Consider the following 26,316-nt stretch of genomic DNA (forward strand, 5'->3'; position numbering starts at 1 on the left):
ATATTTCACAATTATCTATTTGTCCTCTAATGTGCTGAATGACAGCACTGAGATCAAGCTTCATGAAATACACAATCAGCTTTGAGGCAACAGATACAGTGCAGTAAAGGAAGCATGAAATGGGGTGAGCAAGAGGATTAAAATGGTGTGTAAGTGAAAAGTAAAGAGATAATAGTGGGAGATGTAAAGTGGAATGAGGAAGAGCAGGGAAAAGAGAGCACAAAGAGAGATGTTGCTAGGATGCAAAATATTCAAATAGTCTTAGAAAGAGCTCCTTGAAAAAAGAATTACCTCCCCCCCACATTAAATTGAGTTAGTAACTGCAACCAAATCAACCCACTAACACCAAGAATCGGTGATTCCTAGAACAGACATCCTACAGTATAGCCCCTATGTTAACTTCTGTGATACTTCCCTGCTTCTGTATGAATGCTAAGTCACTTAATGCAGCAGCTTTTAAATGGCTCTCTATTCTCTTAAAATCCTGGAATACTGAATGAATTCCTTTGAGTTTCTGATAAACAGAATAATCACTTACTTGGCATATTTCTGTTTCTAGTGGGATTGTGTCCCAATTAAGAAGATTCTCCGTTAGTTTGACCAATCTAATTACAGTAACTCCTCACTTAAAGTCGTCCCGGTTAACGTTGTTTCGTTGTTACGTTGCTGATCAATTAGAGAACATGCTCATTTAAAGTTGTGCAATGCTCCCTTATTACGTTGTTTGGCAGCCACCTGCTTTGTCCACTGCTTGCAGAAAGAGCAGACCATTGTAGCTAGCTGGTGGGGGCACACACACACACAAGGTGTGTGTCTCTGTCTCTCTCTGCCATGCTGTGTCCCCTCCCTCCATTCGTGCTGCCTTGTACAGTGTGAGGCTACATTAGCAACAATGTGTTAACCCTTGAGGGCTCAGCCAAGTGCTAGTTCATCATTTAGCAGTAAGGCATTCCCTGGGAAATATCCCACCCTCTGACTTCACCACCTCAACCAAGCTTCACAATCATCATTGCTGTGTACAGTATTAAATTGTTTAAGACATATATATGTGTGTGTGTGTGTGTGTACACAGTATTAAATTGTTGTCTTAAACAATTTAATACTGTACACACACACACACACACACACACACACACACACACACACACACAGAGTATATCAGCGGTTCTCAAACTTTTTTTTACTGGTGACCCCTTTCATATAGCAAGCCTCTGAGTGCGACCCCCCTTATAAATTAAAAACACGTTTTTATATATTTAACACCATTATAAATGCTGGAGGCAAAGCGGGGTTTGGGGTAGAGGCTGACAGCTCGCAACCCCCCCATGTAATAGCCTCGTGACCCCCTGAGGGGTCCTGACCCCCAGTTTGAGAACCCCTGATATATATAGTCTTTTGTCTGGCAAAAAAAATTTCCCTGGAACCTAACCCCCTTCTCCCCCCCACCCCCCACTTATTCTTCTTATGGGGAAATTGGATTCGCTTAACATCGTTTCGCTTAAAGTAGCATTTTTCAGGAATGTTAAGCGAGGAGTTACTGTATTAACACTATAATTAAAGGAAAAACAAGTATACTACTTACTCGTTAGTTTGCTTGCTGATGAGACTTCCTCATTTTCTTCCTCTTCCTCAAGAGGATTTTCTTTTTCATCACATGCTGAAGGACTATCATCTTCTAGACAAGACTTATATTCTTCATATGATGTCCGATCAAACATTTCTGCTAAGCTGTCATTCATTTTTCTTTCTCCCTCTATAAAAAAAGGTCAGAACAAACATCCAAATCAGTCTTTCAACAAAACATATGTTTTTGGTGGAACATTAGTCAAAAGAACAGGGTTATACTGTACTTCCAGCTCTGTCACTGTCTCACTACAACAGCTTGGTCAACTCACTTAATTTTTGTGGGCCTTGTTCTTCATCTTTTGAATATGGATTATGCTTTCCTACTTCAGAAAGATACCTTGATTGATATAAGTGTATATATGCAAAGTGATTTCACAATAATAAATCCTCAACCTTAGCACTGCATGAATAGAGGTATTTTGTTGATAGCTACTATTGTGGAGTTATCCAAACACAAATATCTGCATTCTTTACTGGTGAATGATAATCCACCTCCATCCGACTTAGGTATTTTAAATACAGTCAAATTGATTTACATATGACATGAAATAAATTACACACACACACACACACACACACACACACACACACACAATAATTGTATATATTTAGTATATTAAAATGAGATCTTTCTACAGATAAAGGAAGTTTGATAGGGTCAATAATGGGGTATTTTTTTGTGTGACGACAGTACTTAAATATTTAACATGTTTATTTCAGGTTAGACTACAAGTACTATATGAGGTATATTTAATTTGTTTATAGAAGTGTAGAAAGGAAGCACAATCTCAGCCATAAACTATGAACCCTAGCCAAGTCTTTGACCTCAATATAAAGTCTTCTATTGACTTCAACAGGAAATGGATTAAGCCATCTCGATAAACCTGTAGTCTTTACTGCAATGCTACAGTAATGCTACAAAACAAACTATACTGTATCAGCTGCCAATTTTCAATCTATTTATGAAGAGGAGAAAAATACATACTTGGACTGCTTTCTCCTTTCTGCTCTTGAGTTTTCATTTTTAATAGCATGCTTTCACTAACGTATGTATAGTCCATGTCAGTCTCTCCTCCTACTCTTGATTGAGAGCCTTCCTGAATAAATGAAGTATAATAATGGTAATCACACTTAAAAGTTACAACTAATTGACATATTTCAGTCTCATATCAGGTACCTGAAGTTCCTTTAAGATACAATTCAGACAAGTCTCCCAAAAAAATTTAACCAGTTCCCCACTACCGGAACTAAGAATCTACAGATAAGTTTTTCACAGTTGTCTTCAGAGAGTAACATCTGCATGGCAGAGATACAGAAACTTGTTGCTAATACCAGGTTATACAACTGGATTTGAAATTGGGATAATCTGGCGAACATCACTAGTCACTGAGATCACATTCTACAGGTACCTTCTGTAAAGTTTTATGAAAGGAAAATTTATTTATGGATGTATAAAGCAATTCATCAAACTGTCAAATTTCATGGAAACAATTCCTGCAATTACATGAAGAATCAATACATTTGCAAACAAATTAACCTTTAAGACATGCAAGAATAACAAAAACAATTACCATTCAGGAAAACACTCAACAAGGCCATGCTTCCTAACTGACTAAATGTCAGTGATCCAAATAAAGTTAATAAAGTCAAGTCTTGTAAGTCTCCAACTATTTACAATAGAGTTCACAGTGAACACTTACAAAAGACAAGTTGTGTAATTAAGAACATTCTTTAATTTTTTTACAAAACATTTTAGTAATGACTGTTCCCTTTTCCACAGCTACCGGGAAAGCACTCAAAAGAATGTGGCACTATCTTTGTAATGGATAATAAAAAGCTTTGGGAGATAAATTGAGGATCTGCTTTGCAAAGTTTTGTTCTAAGAATAAGTAAAATGTATTTGTAATGTTTAAGTCTACTCTGGCATTTTTCAATTTTTTCTAAACCACGTTTTAGATATGCAGCCTATTATCAAATTAGCCTAATTTACTCTTTTTTAAAAAGTTAAGTTTATTATTTATTTTATGGGATAGGAGGGTGTGACTCAAATTTCTGCTTACCTTGGTGTCAATAACCGTTATATCCATTTTGTACTGGGAAAGGTCTGCTCCTGGATCTATACTCCACTGCATATTTTCTAACGATGGTTTATCTTAGAGGTGGGGATACAGGAAGCAAGAGAGAAAAGACAAATCAGAATCAAACTACTGACATCTAATGCCAACCTTAGGTGTATTTCCTTTTTAGCTATTCATTCTTCTTTTAGGCTTGATTTTTCTCATAACAAGGTTGAAATAGTGTAGCGTAAGTACACTAATTTGATATAATTTAGTTCGGATATAAAGAATTTTAAAATAATCCTTTAGATTCTTCTGTACATTCACTGTATACACTGTTACTGTAATGATGCACTCTCTCTTTTGTATAGTACATATAAATATGGTGGTCTTAAATAATATTACAATAAAAAGTTTCACGTGGTCTGTCAGCTCATCCTATCTATTCAATACTGATGATGACCATAAAAGTAAAGATACTACTAAACAAATAGCTACACTGGTGGTCTGAGTTCTTTTGTTTCAGAGTTGGCTACAAAAGAATGCTGCTGAGTGAAGAGTTATTGAGAGAGAGTGATTCAGACATTCTAATTAGAAAAGTGAAAATATATAATATAATTCCTGTAAATAGGGGTATTTGGTAGTAATGCTATCCATTACTAAAGAACAGGACTTTCTTAGAAAAGATAACATGAATGCAAACAAACATTCAGACAGACTTATAGCCAGCTATTATTAATTTTAAATGTCTATCTATATACGAGAAAGTTGATGTACAATCAAACATCAAACTTATTTTGTTTCAACATCTTATTCATATACTGCAGCAAAGTGCTATGTGCAGTTATAATGTAAAGTAAGCTAGATTAAAAAAAAAAAAAATCTTTCCTGCCCGTAACAATCTAAAGCCATGAACAAATACTGTCTAGTGAACACAGAGTGACAGGGGACATTATTGATGAAAGCTTCATGAAACAGGTATGTTTTTAAAAAGTGATTTGAGGCAAACGAGGATGGAGATAGTTAATGTAGAGGTAATTCTAGGAATAAGAGGTGGCATTATCAAAGGATATGAAGTTAGGAGCAGGATTAGAGGAAGAGAACAACAATAGGAGCACAAGAACGAAAATGTGAACATTCCACTCCTTTAAACTACAGGCATGGGCTGAAGAAAGAAAATAAGTTACCTTGTTCATTTTGTAGTGGTTTAGTTTTTGTTATTCTACAAGGGTTTGGTTGAAGCACAGATGCCAGCTCACATTCTCCATGTCCTGTCCTGGTTTTCTTTCTAATTGGATCATGGCCACTGGCAACCTAACAATATACTACAATTTTAACGTTTCTCAGGCTTTAAACACAACATTTGGAAAGGAAAAACATAATACACACATTTCCCTCAGAGAAGCAACATACCTTCATGTCATCAAAAAGTAGTTCTGTCTCCACTGTGTTTGGCAATGATGGGATTTTGAAAGCAGAGATTTCTTCTTTTATTTGCATCAAAGGTTTTTTATCTGGGCATGTTTTGCCACGTGACTGGAGAATCATCTCCTGTACATAGGGATGTTCTTGTGACTCTTTTCCTGACAAATAGTTTCCATTGTTGGTATTTTGGATGGATGAAGAACCCTTTGGAACGGGCTTCACCAGCTGTGAAAAAACATCATGCAGCGTCACCTGTCTTAGTCTATTTTTACAGATCTCATCACTTCTTGAGCTTTTTTCTTGACAGTGAATAGCAGAAAAACGATCAGACAGGTCCAGAGGCTTATCAATTATATGATCTCCATTAACAGGCTGAACGTCTGCTTGAAAAGGGAAAGAGTTTTCTTTGTTGAAAGATGTTTTTTCACAGCTAGTCACACGCTCATCTTCTGTTTTCTTTCTTTTAGCACATCTGTCTGCCACTTGTTTGTGGGGTGCAAGGAGGAAGTCATTCTTGATCATCTCTTTACCTGAGCAAGTGTTGACCACACAAGTTATGGATTCATTTGCATCCCTTTTCACAACCATCTGCCTACTGGCTGAAGCCTGGCTGATAACAGAGTTTACTTCAGTCCCAAGATTAAGTGGTGCAACAAAAGCAACATCTTCAGATTTTGATCTAATTTTGTGAGATCTAGAACTGAAAGTACTGTTGAAGGAGTCTTTTTTGGCATTGGACTTCAGTCCTGTTTCTAAAACAGAAGGGGAAAGACTTGAAGTCAGGCTGTTCTTCATGTTGTTAGATGCTCCAAAAACAGGAGAAACTACCTGAGAATCCCAGTCTACATCTGGTAGAGTGTTCTGAGATGAATCTGAAAGTCTGAACATATTGAGAGATGAAAGACATTCCTTGTGCCACTGGGAAAAATGATTTTTTTAAAAATTCAGTCCCCTAAAATATGAGCATTATTCAGCAATTGTCAGGCAGCAACTGTATAAATTGAGGGGAAAATTATGTACACTTACCAGCATGTATTCTAGTAGCTGAACAGAAAATTAAAAAGTTGTAATGGCTTTAGTTTGTTAGTACAGTATTATCTACAATTTTAGTAGTTAGTACTAGTAAAGGGTTACCTCCCTGAAAGCTGTAATACAACACTATTCCTGGCTGTATTTCTTATTGGATAAAAAGGAAAGATGAGAAATGAACATTGTTTGTACGCAGATGAGATCTGGTCATTGATCAGAGTTAAAACCAGAGGACCAAAACTAGGCAAAAACAGATCTGGTTTTCTGTTTCAATGTGACCCTGGGTTCTCTCAAATCTGTAAAAGGAGTCAACCTGACATAGAAATCTCTCCACTCAACAGGCCTTGGCTTTCAATCTATTCAAAGGATGGAAGGTAGAGGCGGTCTGGGAGAGAGGCCTATCTAGGTACTTATATGAACCATATTACTGTTTTATCTGACTGTTTCAACAGCATAAGACATATAACCTCCTCAATAATGTCTCCTCAATAATCCCTCTTGGGATCTTCAGGTGGCAGCCAGCTCACTTACCAAATGGGTCACTCCCACCCATGCCACCTTAGAGAAGAAATTAAGGGGAATGGCCCACCTGCCTGTCTCTTTTCAGCAAGAGTGAATTCCTGGTGCCACTCCACTATCTTACCAGAGTCTGAGGTTGAAGGTGCCCCAGAAGGCACCACACAATAGCTAAGGAAATCTCAGAAGTGGGGATTCATTGCACTGGGATACTTCCCCCTCAAACATTTGATGTCATCTTGGTAAGAAAAGTAAAAATCAATGGTTTTGTAAATCTCTCCAAGTCATAAGGAATTTTGTTTGGTTTTAGAACACTGACCTGTTCGGGTCCATGAAGCCCACATAAAATGAAACTATTGGGTTTTGCAGAGTCGTAACTTTAAAGACAGACACCATATTCTATCAAAACTAAGATCTGATATAAGCCAGTTTACCGCTATTCATTTTTATTTGCTATAAATTAAAAAGAAACTTACCCCAAGTTGTCATTATTTCTTGATGATTCATGAGCTAGCTGTTTTCTGGAATCTTCCTGCTGTGGGCTCTGAGGCACCTGGGTCATCGGAATGTCACTTCTAAGAGCATTCAGTACACTCTGGGACTCCTTGAATGCCATAAAAATAATGAATGAAATAATAGAAAAGAATTAAAATGATAAATATTAGACTTGAAAATTAGAACACCAAAAATCTCGAACTAAATAGTTCAATTTTGAAAGTCTTTAGATGAATAAGTAGCTGAAGTTTACCAGCCAGCTATTATACTACCTTAACAATCTGCTTTTAAATGAGCCCTAAAAAAGCGCTTTAAAATTTTTTTCAAGACAGTTAGCTACCATGTTTCATGAATGCAAACCAGTAAAGAACTCGTTTCATGTTGTACTCCTAAGAAAAACACGATTCTATACAGCTTCTTTTACTACCCTCTCCATGGTGGAATCCGAGGGTATGTCTACACTTCAATGCAAGTCCAGGGTTAGTGGGACTTGAGTCGTGGACCCAGGACTTGAGCATCTACACTGATTGTCAACCCTAGGCCCAAAACCAGGGCTCTAGCATCCACACTGCAGTATGCAGATCCACGTCTAACCAACCATATCCAAAAACTTGACTGTCCACCCTACACGTTACAGGAAGTTTGAACAGCCTACCAACACATCCTGCCAAGCATTTATCTGCCAAGACCTCTCATTTTGGTCTGCATGCTCCCAGCAACCAAAGCCAGCAAAGCGCCATTTGAAGAATTTCTCTCACATGCACTTTTACTCCTGTTCCAGGAAACAGGCAGAGGTTCCATGAGATGCTGGTGGACATTTCTGAGACATTTTCTGACCCACTGAAGGCACCTGACAGAGCTAATGATGGAGCGGGAGAACACAGACATGGCAGACTTGAACTGGCTGATGTTGCTCATGACACTTGGTATAGCTGCTGCTAACTTCTACACAGACTGACTTCTGGGAGCAGGGCCACAAGCACAGACTGCTGGGATCCCATTGTCTTGCAGATCTAGGATGACCAGCAGCAGGTTCAGAATTTTTGCATGAAGAAAGCTCCATTTCTGGAGCTTTGTGAGCAACTTGCCCCAATTCTCCACCATATAGACACATGCATGAGGGCGGCCAGACTGGTCCAGAAACGAGTTGCTATAATCATCTGGAAGCTGGCTACCCCAGAATACTATATGTGTGTTGCCAACAAGTTTGGTGTTGGAAAGTCAACAGTGGATAAAGTGGTGGCAGAGGTTTCTGAGGCAATCAGGCGTGCGATATACCCCACAGTGATGGGCATAAAAGATATTCTGGTAGTAACTGCTGGCTTTGAGAGAATGGTGTTTTCAAGCTGTGCCGGGGCCACTGATGGGCTGCATGTGCCCATACTTTGCCCCCCTCAAAGAGCACGAGTACATAAACTGCAAAGGGTACTTCTCCATTGTTATGCAAGCACTTGTGGACCACAGTGGCCAATTTATGAACATCAACATGAGCTGCACTGGAAAAAATCATGATGCCAGGGTTTTCTGCCGATTGGGAGCCTACATTCATGGACAGACTATGACACTATTCCCACCAAATGACATTGTCATAAATGGAGTTACTGTCATTCTTGGGGCCCCACATGCCCGTTGGCCTTGGCTTAACTGTACCCTGATATCAGAGGCCCTGGCAAAACGCTTAATTACACCCTTAGCAGGTGTAGAATGGTTGTTGAATGTGCATTTGGCAGATAGAAATCCTATTGGGAGGTGTCTACAGACACGTTTGGATTCCAATGTCATCAATGCTGTGCTCATGCTGTGGCTTGCTGTGTTCGTCACAATTTTTGTGATGCCAAAGGTGAGCCATTTCCCCTTGAATGGACTGCTGAACTGGTATACTCAGCCAGAAAAGTGCACCTACCACAGATGGATCTGGGTGCACGTGGGCAACAGAAGTTAGGGATGCTTTGTGCTCCCACATTACAGACTTGCATGGGCCAATGAAGAGGGAGAATAGTCCCTTTATGAATATTCTTGTAGAGGGGAGTAAGGGAGAGGCGTTGATTGCCATGAAATGTACTTATGAATGACCTGAGAGCTTATCGAATGGAAGATGAGGGAAGGTTAATTCTCTGATGTAAGGAAGTGACTGATGTATGTATAGATGTAACTAACTGTATTGAAAAATAGCACTTATACACCTCTACCTCGATGTAACGCGACCTGATATAACACGAATTCGGATATAACGTGGTAACGCAGTGCTCTGGGGGGGCGGGGCTGCGCACTCCGGTGGATCAAAGCAAGTTCAATATAACACGGTTTCACCTATAACGCGGTAAGATTTTTTGGCTCCCGAGGACAGCGTTATATCGAGGTAGAGGTGTATACCAATTCCCAATTATCTCTGATCATGTATTTACCTTTTTAATTGAAACACACATTATATGATGTGATGCAGTGATAGCAATGACATTTCTTACTAAAATAAAAAGCTTTATTAGGAAACATTTATTAGAAAAATACAACATTAACACATTGCCAGGCAGGCCTCCACACCAAAACACCAGTAACAGAACCTTACAAACAAACAAACAAACAGTGAAACCATCTACAAGACAGAAATCCCCTACTGTTGCATGTCCCCCGGCTCCCCAATCTCCTTTCCCTTCCTCCCATGTTTGCCAAGCGCTAGGCACTGGGGAGGGCAGTAAAGGCATCCATGGGGGAGGCTGTCAGTACAGAGGACTGACTGGGGCACTGTTGCCCTGCCCAGCCACTGATGAGGCCCTATTGCATGAGCCACCCAGTAATAGAGTTGTCCAAGCTGCTCCTGGACTGCAGCACAGGGTACTGCAAAGGGGACTCAAGCCATGATGCGGGTGCAGCAGGAGCCAGTACTCATGCGGACATTAGTGATAGCAGCCATTCAAATAGTTCTTTCTGCTGAGTTCTGTCATCCTCCCTTAGCTGCTGTTCCTTTTCTAGGAACTAGGAAGCAAATGTCAGCTCCTGTGCTGCAACCCTGTCCTCAAGCTGTACAGCCAGCCTGAACCTTTCTGCTTGCCTCTCGTCATGCCTTTCCTCTAGCCATAAGTCCCTCTCTCTTAGGTAACGGACCTCCTTGTTGGCCTTGTCCAGAACTACAACTATAAGTTCATCACAGAAATGCTTCCTTTCTGAACGGTCCATGAAGGTACACTGACACAGGCTTCTTCTGCGCTGTAGAAGTACTAGCCTGTAGAAGTTGAGGGGCCTGGAATAAGGCAAGACACAGAGGGTTATTGTCTCAAATAGCTCAGTGCAGGAGCACAGAAAAAATCCTTGTGGAATTTCAAGGATATAAAATGTTACTTTTAAAAACTGAATTTCAATATATTGTGAGGGGGATGCTTCAGCCCACAGAAGCTCCCTGGACACAGCCAGGTTAATCACAGTGTAATAAGTACAGAGACAATGGCAAGTTAAAAATCGCAGCTGCTTTCTCCCCCTCCCCCAAGAATTGCAGAACAACTTGGGCTGTGGGAGGGCAACAGGGACATTAGTGGCTGTTCTACAAAAGGTTGCTCTATCATTTCAGGCATTCCACATTTTGGAGGACATACCAGTTCTTGTGGTCCCCAACTGGCAAATAGAGGTGTTACTGCAAGCTGCCCATGGGAAACCAGCAATGCCTGCCAATGAAATATGCAAAGTAGCGACTGAACAGCGCCTCTACGAGTGGAGTGGGATGGTCAGCTACCAAAACGGCCCTGGAAAATATGCCCTTCCCCAAAACATGACTACCTATCTGGAGTTCCTGCTATGGGAAAAGTTTGCAGCTATCAGCACCTGGGATTGGGTCAGAATTCATGAGGGAATCAACAAGATGCTGTGTAAGCATCCACATGACTGAGCCTGTTATGACTGCATGAAAATACCCAGAACTCCACAGCCATTCCCACATCCCCGGCACATTTCTGGACCAAACTTAAAACCCCAGTCATATTTGGGAAAAATGATTTAGTCACCTATGGACTGCATGAACTACATGTAACTGAAATGGACCAGATTTGTAAATGGAACACATTTTCATAATCCCCTCAGTTCACTGTTTCCAAGTGCCTAATTACACTGTTGAGTGGTTACAGAGCAGTGTTCTTATGGGGATGGCAATGTAAAGTTGTTATTTTTAGCAAGAGGAATGTGCTATCAAAAATGTGTGGCTTTCCAGAAACAACTCACTTTTAAATGTGTTTTTAACTGTTTGCATTTCATGGTCTCCATTTTGAATTCCATTTGGTGGTGAACACCGAAGCGCTGGCATACCATCTGCCATTAGTGGATACACACCGCTACCCAGGGCTAGCACTAACTTTTGCATTCATTCACAGAATAGAAATCGCTCCCATTTCTATATTAATAAACATTAAAATGGAGCTGGAAACTTACCAGGCTCCGTGGCAGGCCGTTCCTCTATGGGGCACAAAAAACTCTTCTGAGTACAGCCCCGAGATGAGCTGCAGCTGCTCCTGTGGCAAAGCTTCCTCTGAACTGGTGTCAGCAGCAGTCACTTTGCTGACTTCATTTTGTTTCCATGCTGAACTCTGGGACATGCAGGTTGCCATCTTGGCTGACCAAGTCATCAGGCACCACCATTGGCTCCATGCTCAACGCAGCACATAGCATCTGATCAAACTCATCATAAAACAGGCATGACTGTTGGCGGGTTGCGTGACATGCAGCTCTTGTTGCTATTTTTTCTGGTACTCAGTCTTGAGTCACTTAATTCACTCTCTGCACTGGTCACTGGTCCAGTAAATTTCCAACGCTGCCAGCTTCTTCGCTATTTGGTGTTATATGTGGTCATTCCTTGTACTCTTACTAAAATCCACTGTTTAGCTGGACTCACTGGAGAGATTAACCAAAATCTGCCTGTGCTCCCACAACCATGAAGCAGTGCGTTTTGCAAAGGACTACTCCTGGTCAGCGTCCACTGCAAATGCAGAAGGTTCTCCAAAGTTGTGTTTGCAGTTCAGTGGTCAGAATAAAATGGAAGGGCTAAACGCCAACTTGCTGAGCTGCTGTACTAGAACAAGGGGGTTGCTCCTGTTTCCCTCAAGTCGATTTTCCTCTCTCTCAAAGAATGTCGGCCCAAGGGATTGTGGGATACTTTTTGCAGACTCTCAGGACCCAAGTCCAGGGGAGACTGTGTTTACCCAGGTTTGAACCCTGGGTCTTGGCTTGACCCCTCCAAACTTGTGGGGTCCTAGGACCCTGTCCCGAGTCCAAGAGATTTGTGTGCAGACAGAAGGGGGCTTTAGGTAGAAGCCCGAGTATGGGCTTACACTACAGTATAGACATGCCTTCCAATAGTTCTTTAAGTGAACGTGACTAATGTCATACAGAACTACACAACATCTGCTCATTCTCCCTTCTCCCCTCCACCCCCACCCTCACCCCTCCCCAAAAAAGAAGAATTGCATGTGCAGTGCACGGTTTTGGTAGGGTTTGGGTTTTTTTGTTTTGAAATGTATATGTTGCTATGTGTCTGTCAGAGTAGGGAAGGTTGAAAACAGTGGAACAGAAGGTGAGGTGGTTCGTGATGGTCCTTTGTTCCTGTGGGAGTTTGTTCCAATGTCTTGGAACAGCTCCCGAAAGTTCTGTCTCCATTACATACGAGTGTTACCCTTATGCTAGTGAGTGTAGAGATCTCTAGGATGATTTTTTCCGTTAAGCTCCTACTTGGTTTAACAAGTAAAACAGAGAATTTCAATTGTTCCACTATAATTTATACAGTTACTACAATTAAAAAGTTTATTTATCAGAAAAGGTGAATTTATGGGCCAGATTGAGGCCACCTGTTCCACTCCCTTTGACTGCTCCAATGATGCAAGGCCAGAAATCTAACTGAACAGGTAGCTGAATTCTGGGGGTGCCATGAAGCCACCCTAGCCACCTTTATGCCAACAATTCCTCCTACTCCCCAAAGCACAAGTTTTATGTGGGAAAAAGTATGCTGTACTCTGGTGATCCCTGGCAGTTGGGTCCTTTAGGGACTATTCTAGTGGCAGCTCCAAGTTACAATGAGGGCTGGGTTCAATCCCCAGACAGCCCTGAAGACCAGGGGAACTATAAACGCGACTTAGAACCACCCTTCCTCCATCCCATCACCTCAGTTTCTGCACTGAGCACAGGCTAGCCAGATCTGTGGACTTAACTCATTGTTTTATTCAAATGAAGAGTTGTAAGTAGGGGGGGAAATAATACATTTTATAAAGCTACTTAAAGCCTGTGGACAGGAAACCTGTTCATTTCTCTTTCTTGCTAGGCCATTACATCAGGAGTAAGCAAAAACAGAACAGTATTTAGAATACTGAGCCCTGGTCTACACTGGGGGTGGGGGAGGGGGGTGGAGATCGATCTAAGTTATGTAACTTCAGCTATGTGAATAATGTAGCTGAAATAGACGTACTTAGATCGACTTACCGTGGTATCTTCACCACGGTGAGTCGACAGCTGCCACTCCCCCGTCGACTCTGCCTGCGCCTCTTGCGGCGCTGGAGTACAGGAGTCGACGGGAGAGGGCTCGGGGGTCGATTTCTCACGTCTAGATTAGACGCGATAAATCAATCCCTCCTGAATCGATCGCTGCCTGCCGAGTAGTGTAGACATACCCTTAGAAAATGTATTATTCAGAAGGCTTTTGCTTAAAGTGAAAATAGTCAAGAAATAATTACTTTTCTTCTTAGGGTGACTTTTACGTTCCTGGAGCTCAGCAGTTCCCCAACAAGGTCAGCTACATAGCTTGACAAACACTGCATTACACAATAACTGGCTTATAAGATTTATTTTTTGAGAAATACAGGAACATTACTTACAGATTCTTCTTGACCGAGTCCAATTGTTTCTGCAACAACTGCAGCCAAGTTAAAAGATGGCTTTGCAACAGGATAGCTTCCCATCCCTTGTTTATCTATGTGGATAGAAAAAGACATAATTAATACATTATACATACATGATAATTTTATTCTACTCTTACACAGAGACTGTGTAAATTGAGTCAGATTTAAAAAGAGTCCATAAATTGAAAACCACATCAAAGTGACAGAAGTGTGCTGAGCTGTTTGGGACATGGTCAATTTAGTGAAAACTTGGGATTCTTGTCTATACAGAAGGGAAGATAGTCCTTCTATTCATATGCAGTCCCACAAAATCAAACTGTACAGAGACAATCTTAGCAGAAATTATCCTTTCAAGCTTCCCATCTACAGTACGAGTTCAATGATAGTGGCAAGTGGATTGGCGCAGTACGTATGTGTCAATGGTGATAGTGCACCAAAAAGTAAATTAAACTTTTTAAAGTCTAACTTTTCTAACACTGCACGTACTATAAAACATTTCACACTCAGTGACTGGGAAGACTGAAGTAAAGCATGACATTCTACATTCTTTAGAATAAGAGGAACATTACCTACAGAGGCAGAGTACTATGCAAGGTTATTTCTGAGTTACTGCATTTTTAAGATGTACTTAAGATACCTAATTAATTCAGTCTTAATGATTACAGCTATAAAATATAAACTGTAAAATCTCACTACAGGCTTAAGCACTAAATATATTTGATCTGATTTTAGTGGTTAAGTAGACAGCAGAAAATAAGAATATTAAGATTCCAGTCAAACTAATGTGTTAGAGTCATTGCCTTTGGCTAGCCTCAAAGACTATGCTTCACAAGCTGTCACAGATTTTTTTCCTGAAGTCTCTGCATATCTGGAAATGGCTACCTTTTCCAACACACTTCTCTTCTGGTAGCCAGGCAGAACAAGTAGAGTGCTGAGTACAGCAGCAATATCCAAACAGACATAGAAGCACAGAGCAAATGGACCGGGTTCCCTTTGATTTCTGCATTGTCCCCAAAACCCCTCCTTGTCGAGCATAAAGGAAGAAAAATCCTGAGTGGGGAAAGCAGATGATATGCTATAATCATGCCTCTGTGACAAGAGCCCCCAAAACTCTACTCCCAGGTACCAAATTAAGTACTTCCATCTCAATTCAAGGGAAAATTGAGTTTAGGAAGTGGTGTTAGGAAAAGTACGTTGAAGTAATAATAGCACAGTTTTTATATGGTCATATACTGACTTTTTAAGGATGCTGGGATACATGATGATATCCTTTACACCTATACCAACCACAGTTATTTTAAATTTCTGCAGAAGACATAGCACCTGATAATACACTAATTGGCTGTAATCTTCAGTCTGCTCTTTAATTAACTAATTAAAAGATTTTAGAATTAGCTACATACACTGCAAATTTAAATACACTGCAGGCCAAAGTGTGCAGCTACATGCACAAAATAGGTAGTGTAACATGCAATTATCTGCACCCGAGCATGCCAATTAGGAACATGCAACTTGGCTATTTTGGAAAATTTGGCCCAGAGTAACGCAGTTTTACCAGGCTTATTTATCATCAGATTTTTAAAAACTGATCATTAAATTTAATTATTATTATATTGCATTTCAGTATGATGTTATGCTACATAGTGCTCAAAACATTTTGTTATTTCACATTTTATTGGAAATTCTTCTTTTGAGTGAAGAATTTTTCCATTTTGAAAACATTATCCAGAGCAAACTTACTGCCAATGAAACTCAGCATTTCAGGATGGCCGATTAATCTATGGGCAAATTACTCCAACTGGGTTAAAAGAAAGACCTTATTCTAATGGTCCTAACATATTTTAGAATATTTGCTATCTCTAAAACATTTACTATCTGCTTCTAATGTAGAGGAATTTAAAATTCAAACTAAGATTATTGCTCCAGACAGTTAATTACTTTAAAAATAATCCCACATTGAAGGAAATCTATGCTGTCTGCTAAAAACAAACATGGCGGCAGACATGAGGGAATGATCTGCTCTAAAACAGGTGCCTGTTAGATCTGACAACTTAAATATTTTTAATGCCATATGGTTTTACATAATTTCTAATTATTTAACTGCATATATAGAATATGAAATGTTCACAATTTTGTAAAATTTTTACAAATGTATTCAATGCATTATATGAAACAGTGAACTGACTGTATGCATATTTCCATTCAATACTTGTAGTTTTTTCCCCTTAAAGTTATTCATCTAAGGTTTAGATTAGGGAAATAAAGAAAGGCAAACTTGCCTTCTTACAGAGTTGTAGAACAGCTCAGTTCATTAAATCAGGGGGAAATAATGGGCTTTCAGGTGACAAACACTAGAGTGTCCTACAGGAATACTTTCTGAAACAGTGCTATCTCCAGTCATCTAATTAAATATTTCCCAGAAAAATCCAGAAAACTAAAATTTCTGGAAATTACAAGCTTGACATCTTGTTTCTAAAGTAAAGAACATGAAGTGGAGAAAAAAATAAAGCTACACCAACTCATGATTATGCCAAGAATACAGGAACAGAAACCAAGTTTAAACATTTGGAATCAAATGGGAGAAAGGATTTTAGTTATAACCTCTTGTACTGGAGACAGTGCTGGATGACTATAAGAATAGTAAGATTTAGCACTTACAGTATTTTAATCTATTTTATAGACATTAAAAGACTTTCCCAAAATGACAATGGAACTCAGTGACAAGAATGGGAACTAGATCTCAGGAGTGTATGCCAGCTCACTGAGGAAATATCCACAGTAATTATGGGATTAAGATTACTCCTTTTTTCTGGCTCCCGAGCTCAAATTGAAAACTACAAATTGAATTTGAGTTACTGGTTACCCATAACTGCCTGTGTTTTTTCCCTTATGAAAAAATATGATTAAACCTAGTATTTACTTGCTATCGGGGACAGTTCTTGGTCACAGGTGTCTGCCACTAGTATTTCCTTTCCACAGTGCTTAGGAATTTGAGTGGATGACGACAATGGAACTTTTCCAAATGCTAGATAAAGGAATAAAAATAGGAGTTAAATTGGATATGACCTGGCTTCATAATTATGAATAGGTACAGACTAGGGTTTCAATCCTGTAAACACTTGTGCACACACTTAACTTTAAGTATGTGAGCAGTCCCATTATCTTCACATGCTTAAAATTAAAGTGTTTCCATGATCAAGACTTGAAGGGAAAAAAACAAACAAAAATAATAACAAAATAGAAGTTACATTTCTTGAGATGAAATTGTGCTCAAGAAAAGTACTTTTTAACATGAAAGCGTAAAATAAGCCAGCCAAATAACACTAAAGATATTCTGACAGATAATTATCATTTATGTTGATGCAACAAATCACAGTTATGTATGTAACACATTACAGTTAGACCCCATTTACTCAAAGCCTATGTTCTGTATACCTGCCAGCTGAAAGGGGAGACAGTTGCTTAAAAATTTTCCTATTAGAGGGGATAATTTTCAGCTGTCCCACCAGCAGGTCAGTTAAGACAATGATGACTATAGTGAATAACTTCACTTTGGATTACAAGCATGACATTTTGTATGGTTATACACTGATACGTAGTTAACCTTTTCCAGCATGGTACCAACAGCCTGTAAGAATAGTTAATATACTTTGTGATTAATATTTTCTATTTTTATTCCTGAAAAGAAAAGAGCCTATTAAAAATTTATATTTATAACTATTCAGAGGCTTCTATATTTGCAGGATACATTCTTATTTCACAAGAAATAAATTAACATAGTATGCGCGTCTGGAATACAATATTCAAATCTAGTAACATGCATCCTGTGTATCATTATAATATATGCAGGAAATCTTACTGCACCTAAAAATAGTTTGTATTGTTATTAAAGTAGTTTACATTTGTTAAGTGAATATCTTAGACCAAGTTTAGATTAATCCAAATGCCTGCAGTACTAATAGGTTTGTGTACAAGACAAATGTAAGCAGGATTCCTATAACAGAAAAACATGTTTTGCAGTTGCTCAATTCAGATGGCTGTTTTGTTAATTTTGATGCAACTTCTCTGCAATAACTGAACATGGCAGATTGGTTTTTCTTTTGTTCTCCACTAGGTGGTGCAACAAGCACACATACTGCAGAAAGTGCAATTCCAAACTTCAGGTAAGTGTTACTCCAAGAAACTAATTCAGGGATGCCTAGATGGTAGAGTGAAGTCCTGAATGGCTATTAACAAATATCTAACAATAAGTAACATCTGGTTTGTATAGGTGTTAACTGAGGGTACAGCTTTTACTAAATAAACTATTACTAGCAAGGCTGTGCGTGAAGGAAAGAATACAGCTAGACTTCCAAATTTATATGGTGAGGGTAATTAACATTGGCACAATTTACCCAGGGATATGATAGAATTTCCATCACTTGTCTTTAAATCAAGACTGGATGTCTTTCTAAGATATGCTATAGCTGAAACAGAAGTTATAGACTTGATGCAGAAATTATTGGGTGATGTTCTTTGGCCTGTGTTATGCAGAATGTCAGACTAGATCATCATAATGATCCCTTCTGGACTTAAAAAAAAAAAAAAAAAAGTCTATGAATTTATGATTCCTAGGCAGTTTTCAGAAAAAAAAATCTTTTTGCTTACAAACTGAACAAGTTTGATTCTGAAGTCACTGAAACCCAAACATGTATCCCTGTGAGGCCATTTTTTGCAATTACTTTTAAAATAAATTCCATTTAAAATGTAAATTAATTGATCTATTATAACAATGAGTACATTATCACATTTGTTAATTATCTGAACAAGATTTGGATTCAGCCCCTCAATTTCTTTTTATTATTTAGGAGTTCTAGAAAGGGTAAGATTCAGAAAAATCTATTGTCTGCCAAAATCATATACTAATATGGGAATTCAGAAACCTTGGGAGAGTAGGACACACATTAACCAATATGCTAGTGGTATGTTTAAAATCAAAACAACTTTTTACCCTAGAGCACTGGCACAATTATTACAATACATAACCAATTCACTTTTTTTGAACTTGTATACAGAAAGCTTTTAAATCTTTTGAATTCAAAATTAAATGTGGCTTTTGTTTTCTTTTTCCCTTTAAAATCTTGAAAAGCCACTATAGAAAAAGGTGACTAAAAACAACACTCTTACCATTAGTGCTTTCAGAATGCTCCAGATCTGTATGTGTTTGCTCTGTGTATCGGACATGCCTGTTCTCTTTCTTTCTTCGGATACGATTAACCACTGATAGTGAAAAAGATTGAACGGGTGAATCTGGAATGACCCCTTCCTCCAATTCCATTGCTTGTTGCTCTCTCCCCCTGAGGACAGAATTCAGAGCTAAAATAAAACCTAGAAACAGCAACATGAAGAGCTAAATCTTTAATTTTAAGAAATTTATGAATATCAGCTTAAGAAAATGACAATCACAGATTCAAAATATATAGCCAAGAGCAACACGATATAGAATTAGTATTGTCATCATGACTCCAGACTATTAGAAGAGACAGACCTAACAAGAAATTCAGAAAGGCTAGATCATCCTGTGAACTTCATAAACTTTCATGCTTCAGGGTTTAAGTCAATCTCTTGCAGTAAGAACCATCAAGTACTTGTCACTTTTGATGACAAGATCCAGAAGAAGATGGACCACTGGTCTGACCCATTATGGCAATTCCTATATTCCTCAAGAACATAAAAAATAAGAGAGATGCTACCAGGCAAGTTTAAAGTTCCTTAATGTTACTAAAATTGCTCAGAGACAATCTTCCCTCACATATGATTCCATGCTACGGTTTACTGACTGCCCTATAGAGGCCTTTATTTAATTTGTTTTTAGAAGATTAAGACAACTCCTAAGAGAGCCCTATACCCCAAGCTGTGCCACCTTTTAGAGAAAGAAGTCACCTGAAACATGTTTAAAAATGCATAGATCAGTAAGCGTGAAGTTCACTTGGCCCTATTTTGTGTGGTCTCAGAGCCTATTCACATGATGTGCAAAAACTGGTTTAATAAAGTGGTAAACCTTTTCTCCCAAGAAATCATATCTAGAAGTGGCAGGGATCACAGAGGGAAAGAACAAGCTCTAATTAGAGATCTCTGAACTAGATAAACAGAATGTTTTATCCTTTTTTGTCCTCTTACGGGAAGTACTTTTCACTGTCACATGGGAAAAGACAAAGAGTTAAGGAAATCAAACTCAGTCAGGCTGCCTTTGTCATTTTTCCTTAATGTTACTTCTCCTTTTGACCTCTCAAGAGAAACCAGAGACTGGAGACCACTTTCCTGTCTTTAGAAAGTAGGATGCGAGGACTTAGATCTAAAGGAAGAGGAGGAGGAAGTGTGGAGAAACTGCCAAGCAAAATCCTCTTCAATGACTGAGGGAACTACCTAGCTATACAATAAAATAAAATAACAAAAGAAGAAATAAAATTCTGTATGTTTATAGTGCCTTTAAACTGGTGATTTCAAAGTACTTTACAAAGATAAATTATCACCACCCACAAAAACTGAGGCACAGGTTAGTGAGTTGTGTAAAGTCACACAGCAAGTTTTGATCAAACCGACAGGAAAAAAAAATGTTGTGGTTGCATTAAGGTAACTTGTAATGGCTTTTGTAAAAGAAGCTGGAAATGCAATGAAAAAAATGTAGAAATCAGCTCAATCAACAAGAATGACTGAGCTACTTAGGCTTAATTAGTATGACAAGTCTGAAGTGTCAACTCGGGTATATTTTTTACCTGCTAAGTTTGTTTCTTTGAACACTTCAAGGTGAGTACTTATGTGTGGGTTATGCTGCTTCTCTTCAAACAGGGGTCACAGAAAATACTGAAACCTTAGAGCTATGCCACCTGCTATCAAACAGACTTTGATTGACTTGAAATTCTCCATATGAAATTCACTAAGTACTATCAAGAACCAGTAACGAAAGCAGTAATACTGGCTACATATTTTCTCAACTTTTATCCATTCAGTTATCCTGCAAACATGAACTAATTGCTGGAATCTCCATTCAATATTAGTAGGCTACTCAGTCTTGTACAAGATAACTGAGAAACTGAAATAGCATGTAAGAAATGTATTTTTCTCCACCATTCTCCTGATCTATTTCAGATAGACTTCCAAAACAGTATAACATAAAACAGCCAGTGAAGAAGGGTTTAAAGTTCAGTTCAGTAACTGCTGAAAAGGCTCTCCAACATATAGAGTGTCCACAAAGATACTACACCAAATACATAATTCCTGAAATATGGAAAGACTCCCAGAAACCACCCAAAATATTTGAACATGGAAGTCTCTGATCTCTCCATCCAAGGATGGTAGAAAGACCTCTAGTAAAATAGGATTTGAACACACAATACAGTTTTCCTATAATCTAGACTGCCTTCCCCTATACCTTCATAAATCTCTTTGGAAATAGTAATTTTAGACAGTTTTAGACCTGCTAGGAGGACAACCAAGCAGTAAAGATCTAATTTCATTATATATGCTTGAAAAGGAGAAGACCTATTAGTTCCTCTAGTCTATGTTCCTGCCATCACAGGACTGATCCCTAGAAGACCAGAACTGAACAAAATATTTCGAGTGCTTTTGCATCACAGCTGCATGAAAGAATACTAGCTCGCTCTCCCACAATGCAACATCATCTCTGTATTAAGTACAATATTACATGTGCTATCATATTACATTGGAGAATATGTAGGTCATTGGATTGCATTTATACTTGGGGTCTCTTGCAAAATGTACTGCTTTTCAGAGATTTCCCCCTCTCACTAAATATCTAATTTAGAAATCTCTTTTCTAAAATCTCACCCAGGCAAGAAAGAATAACCTGAGTATCTACACTGGTATAAGTGAATATGAATTTAAAATCCATATTCATAATGACCAAGATAATTTAAAATGACCACGGTCTCTTAAAGCTATCAATAAGTCCAATCCCTTGGTTACAGAAATTCTTTCCCTCTGACACATACACACACAGTGTAAAATAAGGGAAAATGCTGCATATTGAGATAGCAAGATATTTGTTTTCAGTTCTTTATTAATTCCAAATGAAAGTGGACTTTCATTGGACAATTTATTAAGAGATCTGACTCAAGTTTGAGGAATTAAACAGACGTAATATTTTCTGAAATTAATGTTGAGAAAAAGGAACTTACTCCATCTGCTTCTGCAACTGCTGAAGCTGTTCAGATATCTTTTTATTTTCATCCTGTAAGTTGTTTTTTTCATTCACTGTAATATATAGTGAAACGTCAGCACACACACTAATCTTATGTTGCATTTGACTTTTGTTAGTTCTTCTAACATGACTAGGAAGTGAGAGATCAGATTATTACACAATAGTAAAACTGTAAACTTCTACTCTTTTATTGACATTCAAAAACAGAAGTATTCAAGTGAGTCATTGTTGTAAATTAATTTTTTACAGCAAAGTTATTACAAATTACTGGATCACAATGTTAATTAGTTCCATGTAATTAGTAGTTACTTTAATTTTGGATGTAAGTTTTTTGCAGTCAAACTGAACAGCTCATTCTGGGTTCCCTGACATAATTGCCTAGACTGGGGACAGAGAGACCATGAAAACAATATAATCAAGGCTTACTTTTTGGTCCCCAAAGTAACCAGATCGTCTGAGAAATAATAACACATTACTATGCTATTGGAAGCTGTAATAGTAGAAATTAAAACTAGAAAGACTCATCACAATTCGCTGACTTACACCTCTGACCTCATCTCTTCCATCTCTCCTATTTCTGCCAATACCTCGCACTTAGAACACACGGAGTCTCATCTCCATGCCTCTTCCCATAATGCCAGGTCCCACCTTCCTCTGTTCATTTTCTCTTTATTGTCATGCTTCTGTTCCTTTTTCTTTTTATATATTTTCTTTGTATTTATTTTGTTTTTATTCTCTCATGGTTATGGCCCTACCAAATTCACAGTTCATTTTGATTAATTTCAAGGCCAGAGGGTTTTTAAATCAGTCAATTTCACATTTTCAGATGTTTACATCTGAAATTTCAGGGTGTTGTGACCCTGGGATCATAGGGTGTGTGTGTGTGTGTGTGTGTCAATCCTGCGACCCCCCCCCCCCCCACACACACACACGCACAACAGCTTTGCGACCCCAATGGCTCTTCTTTTGGGTCAGGACTTCCAGGATTACAACAGCCTGAAAATTCAGACAAACATCTGAAATTGACCAATTTTAAAACCCTCTGGCCTTGAAATTGATCAAAATGGACTGTGAATTTGGTAGGGCCATAACCATGAGAGAATAAAAACGAAATACATACAATGAGATTAGAGCAACAGGATTTCATATGTTAATATGAAATTAAAATGACTAAAAACTGTCTCTTATTTATTTTGTTTTGAAGACCACAGAAGGGAGTGTTCTTGCTTTATTGAACTTCTCAGGCTTATTAAAGCTATAATATGGGAATTCTCTCAACCTATAGCAAGGTGTATAATCACCAGTTTACATTTACAACAGATTGCATTTTGTCTTGGGGACCATTATACTAGATAACACTCACTAAGTTCCGTGATGAGTTTAAGGTTCTGTTGCCGTATATTTTCAAACTCCTGCTGTTTCTTTCTCATATGCTCCTCAGTTACTGCACAGCGATCGCATAATCCTGCTCTTAATCTATGTGAAAAATTAAAAAATAAATTTTTCATCTGTTAGAAAGAATGTCATACATAGGGCCCTACCAAATTCACAGTGCATTAGGTCAATTTCACGGTCATAGAATTTTAAAAAGTTTTAATTTCATGATTTCAGCTATTTAAATCTGAAATTTCATGGTGGTGTAATTGTAGGGGTCCTGACCCAAAATGGAGTCCTGGTGGGGAGGGTCGCAAGGTTATTTTAGGGGGGGTTGCGGTACTGCTACCCTTACTTCTGTGCTCCTGCTGGTGCTGCCTTCAGAGCTGGGCAGTTGGCAAGCAGCGGCTGCTGGCTGGGAGCCCAGTTCTGAAGGCAGAGCTGTCACCAGCAGCAGCGCAGAAGTAACGATGGCATGGTATGGTATTGCCACCCTTATTTCTGTGCTGCTGTCTACAGAGCTGGGCCCTCAGTCAGCAGCTGCCACTCTCCGGCCACCCAGCTCTGAAGGCAGCAATGCAGAAGTAAGGGTGGCATGGTATGGTATTGCCACCCTAACCTCTGCACTGCTGCTGGTGGGGCGATGCCTTCAGAGATGGGTGCCCGGCCAACAGCCGCCACTATCTGGCTGCCCAGCTCTGAAGGCAGTGCAGAAGCAAGGGTGGCAATACCGCAACGCCCCTAAAATAACCTTGTGACCCCCCTGCAACTCTCTTTTGGGTTAGGACCCCCAATTTGAGAAATGCTGGTCTCCCCCATGAAATCTGTATAGCACACAAAAGACCAGATTTCACAGGGGGGAGAGCAGATGTCATGGTCTGTGACGCATTTTTCATGGCCACGAATTTGGTAGGGCTCTAGTCATACGTAAGTCAGACATTGGTACTTAATTGGCTTTTGAAACAATAAAAGTAGTAAGCTGTTGACAACTATACAGAAGGTTGCCAATTGAAGACATTTCATATTTTGATGTATTGATACTTGAATAACTGTACATAAAATAGAATTAAAGGTTTACTTTGAATTGAGATTTAAAGGAAGATTTCAGTAATTAGTCATATGTTAAATAGCCAAGAAATTATTAGATGAGAAAATTACTACATGTAGTCTATGTGAGTTTGTGTAATTATATACACAAGTTTTCAAAATGGAGTTTTTGAAACACCTATCAAGTTATTTCCATTTAGTGAAGAATGCTGATTTATTTCAGTGAGAGCCTATATTAATATTTGTACATATGCATTCCAGTTATTTCAGCAGCATCCAAAATGTGTTAGGCAATTTCCAAACACAAGGCAAGAGACATCCTCTTGAGCATACAATCTAAAAAGAATGATACAACATACAAGCAAAGCGATCAGGGTTATAATATACAATACAATATTATTATAAAATATAAAAGGAGTTACTTTTATAAGTAATGTTAAGTTACACACTCTATGCTGTACGACTCCATGAAACCCTCCTGCTTATCGCCACTGCAATACCCAGGGGTTCAACTCTGTTGTCCTTACACCTCTCTCTACCAACATTCAACCTCTTCTCTGCACTTAAATGAGCAATTCACCGAACGCAAGGTAAATAAATGAGATAAGTAGATCACTTTCTTGTAAGCTTCAGGGGAGACATTTGCCTGATACAGTTTAATGAAGTATCATGTTAGACATTTAATAATTGTAATTCTAATGTTTAGCTATTATTTTCTATCTAAAAATTGTCCAAAATTATGCAAAAATAAGACATGTTGAACATAAAATATGAACATGATAAAATGAAGCAAAAGAATATACAAGTTGGACCAGTAATCAATAGTAACCACTCAGTATGGAATAATAACCCCATGTAACTAATAACTCAGACACACATACATAGGGTCTGATCCAAAGTCTCCGAAGTCAATGCTTCCACTGATTTCAATGGGCTTTGGACTAGGCCCTTAAAGTATATTTGTAGTCAGAAAAGGATTTTGTCTGAATACCACTTTTTTACTTGACATATTCTCTCCCTATTACGTCATATTTGTTCACTTTGTAGGCAAAACCAAGTGTTTATTTACTACTGTTAGCAATGAAGAACCAAAAGTGTTATGGAACACAGAGCTGGATTCTGTTTTACCTGGGTTATCAAAATAATTGCCAGTTAATACTGTATTTCTGCAGTAAGAATTTATTCCTGGTAACTTAAGAAGCAGAAAGAATACAGCTGAATTTTCAGATCTTAGGTTGAGCATTGGCCCTAAGAAAAATCATCTTGGCTTTTAAACTAATTATGTTTGATACTACAGCAATGGAGAATTACTGTAAAAAGGATGTTTTAGTAGTCTCTCTTCTTATCATAACCACATTAAACACGTGGTATTCTGAGAGTTAAAACTGAGGTTTGTAATACAGTTGTCCTCCTTGAATCAAACAGTCTTAAATACTCTTGGTTTTTCAGAACAAGAGTACTTTGTCTGCTAAGTAACCATGCAAGTTCATCCATTTGTGTCTCTTTAATTTGTCCATGCAGGGTCAAAAGTTCAGTACCTTACACTATTCAATGGTCCTATTCCCCTTCACAAAGAATTTCCAGGTATAAAGCAAACTATAAGGCTTTTACCTTGTTGTGGATTTTCACCTAGCAGACAAGTAGGGAAATAGTCCCAATACATTATGAACTCCTGCTTTCA

The 26,316-nt window shown here is 38.6% G+C and overlaps 1 protein-coding gene across 1 annotated transcript in view; it reads right to left on the reverse strand.

The window, feature by feature from the left end:
• Positions 1-26,316, reverse strand: part of RBBP8 (RB binding protein 8, endonuclease) — a 59,137-nt gene that overhangs the window by 11,567 nt on the left and 21,254 nt on the right. Inside the window, exons 6-16 of the mRNA XM_065398407.1 lie at positions 23,578-23,690; positions 22,192-22,267; positions 19,181-19,350; positions 16,935-17,039; positions 13,991-14,085; positions 7,130-7,257; positions 5,097-5,988; positions 4,871-4,997; positions 3,687-3,778; positions 2,612-2,723; positions 1,583-1,753 (exon numbers count right to left, since the gene is read on the reverse strand). Coding sequence (XP_065254479.1) covers positions 1,583-1,753; positions 2,612-2,723; positions 3,687-3,778; positions 4,871-4,997; positions 5,097-5,988; positions 7,130-7,257; positions 13,991-14,085; positions 16,935-17,039; positions 19,181-19,350; positions 22,192-22,267; positions 23,578-23,690 — 2,081 coding nt within the window. The remainder of the gene's footprint in view (positions 1-1,582; positions 1,754-2,611; positions 2,724-3,686; positions 3,779-4,870; positions 4,998-5,096; positions 5,989-7,129; positions 7,258-13,990; positions 14,086-16,934; positions 17,040-19,180; positions 19,351-22,191; positions 22,268-23,577; positions 23,691-26,316) is intronic.

Source organism: Emys orbicularis, chromosome 2 (genome assembly GCF_028017835.1).
Source record: "Emys orbicularis isolate rEmyOrb1 chromosome 2, rEmyOrb1.hap1, whole genome shotgun sequence".
NCBI classification, from domain to species: Eukaryota; Metazoa; Chordata; order Testudines; family Emydidae; genus Emys; species Emys orbicularis.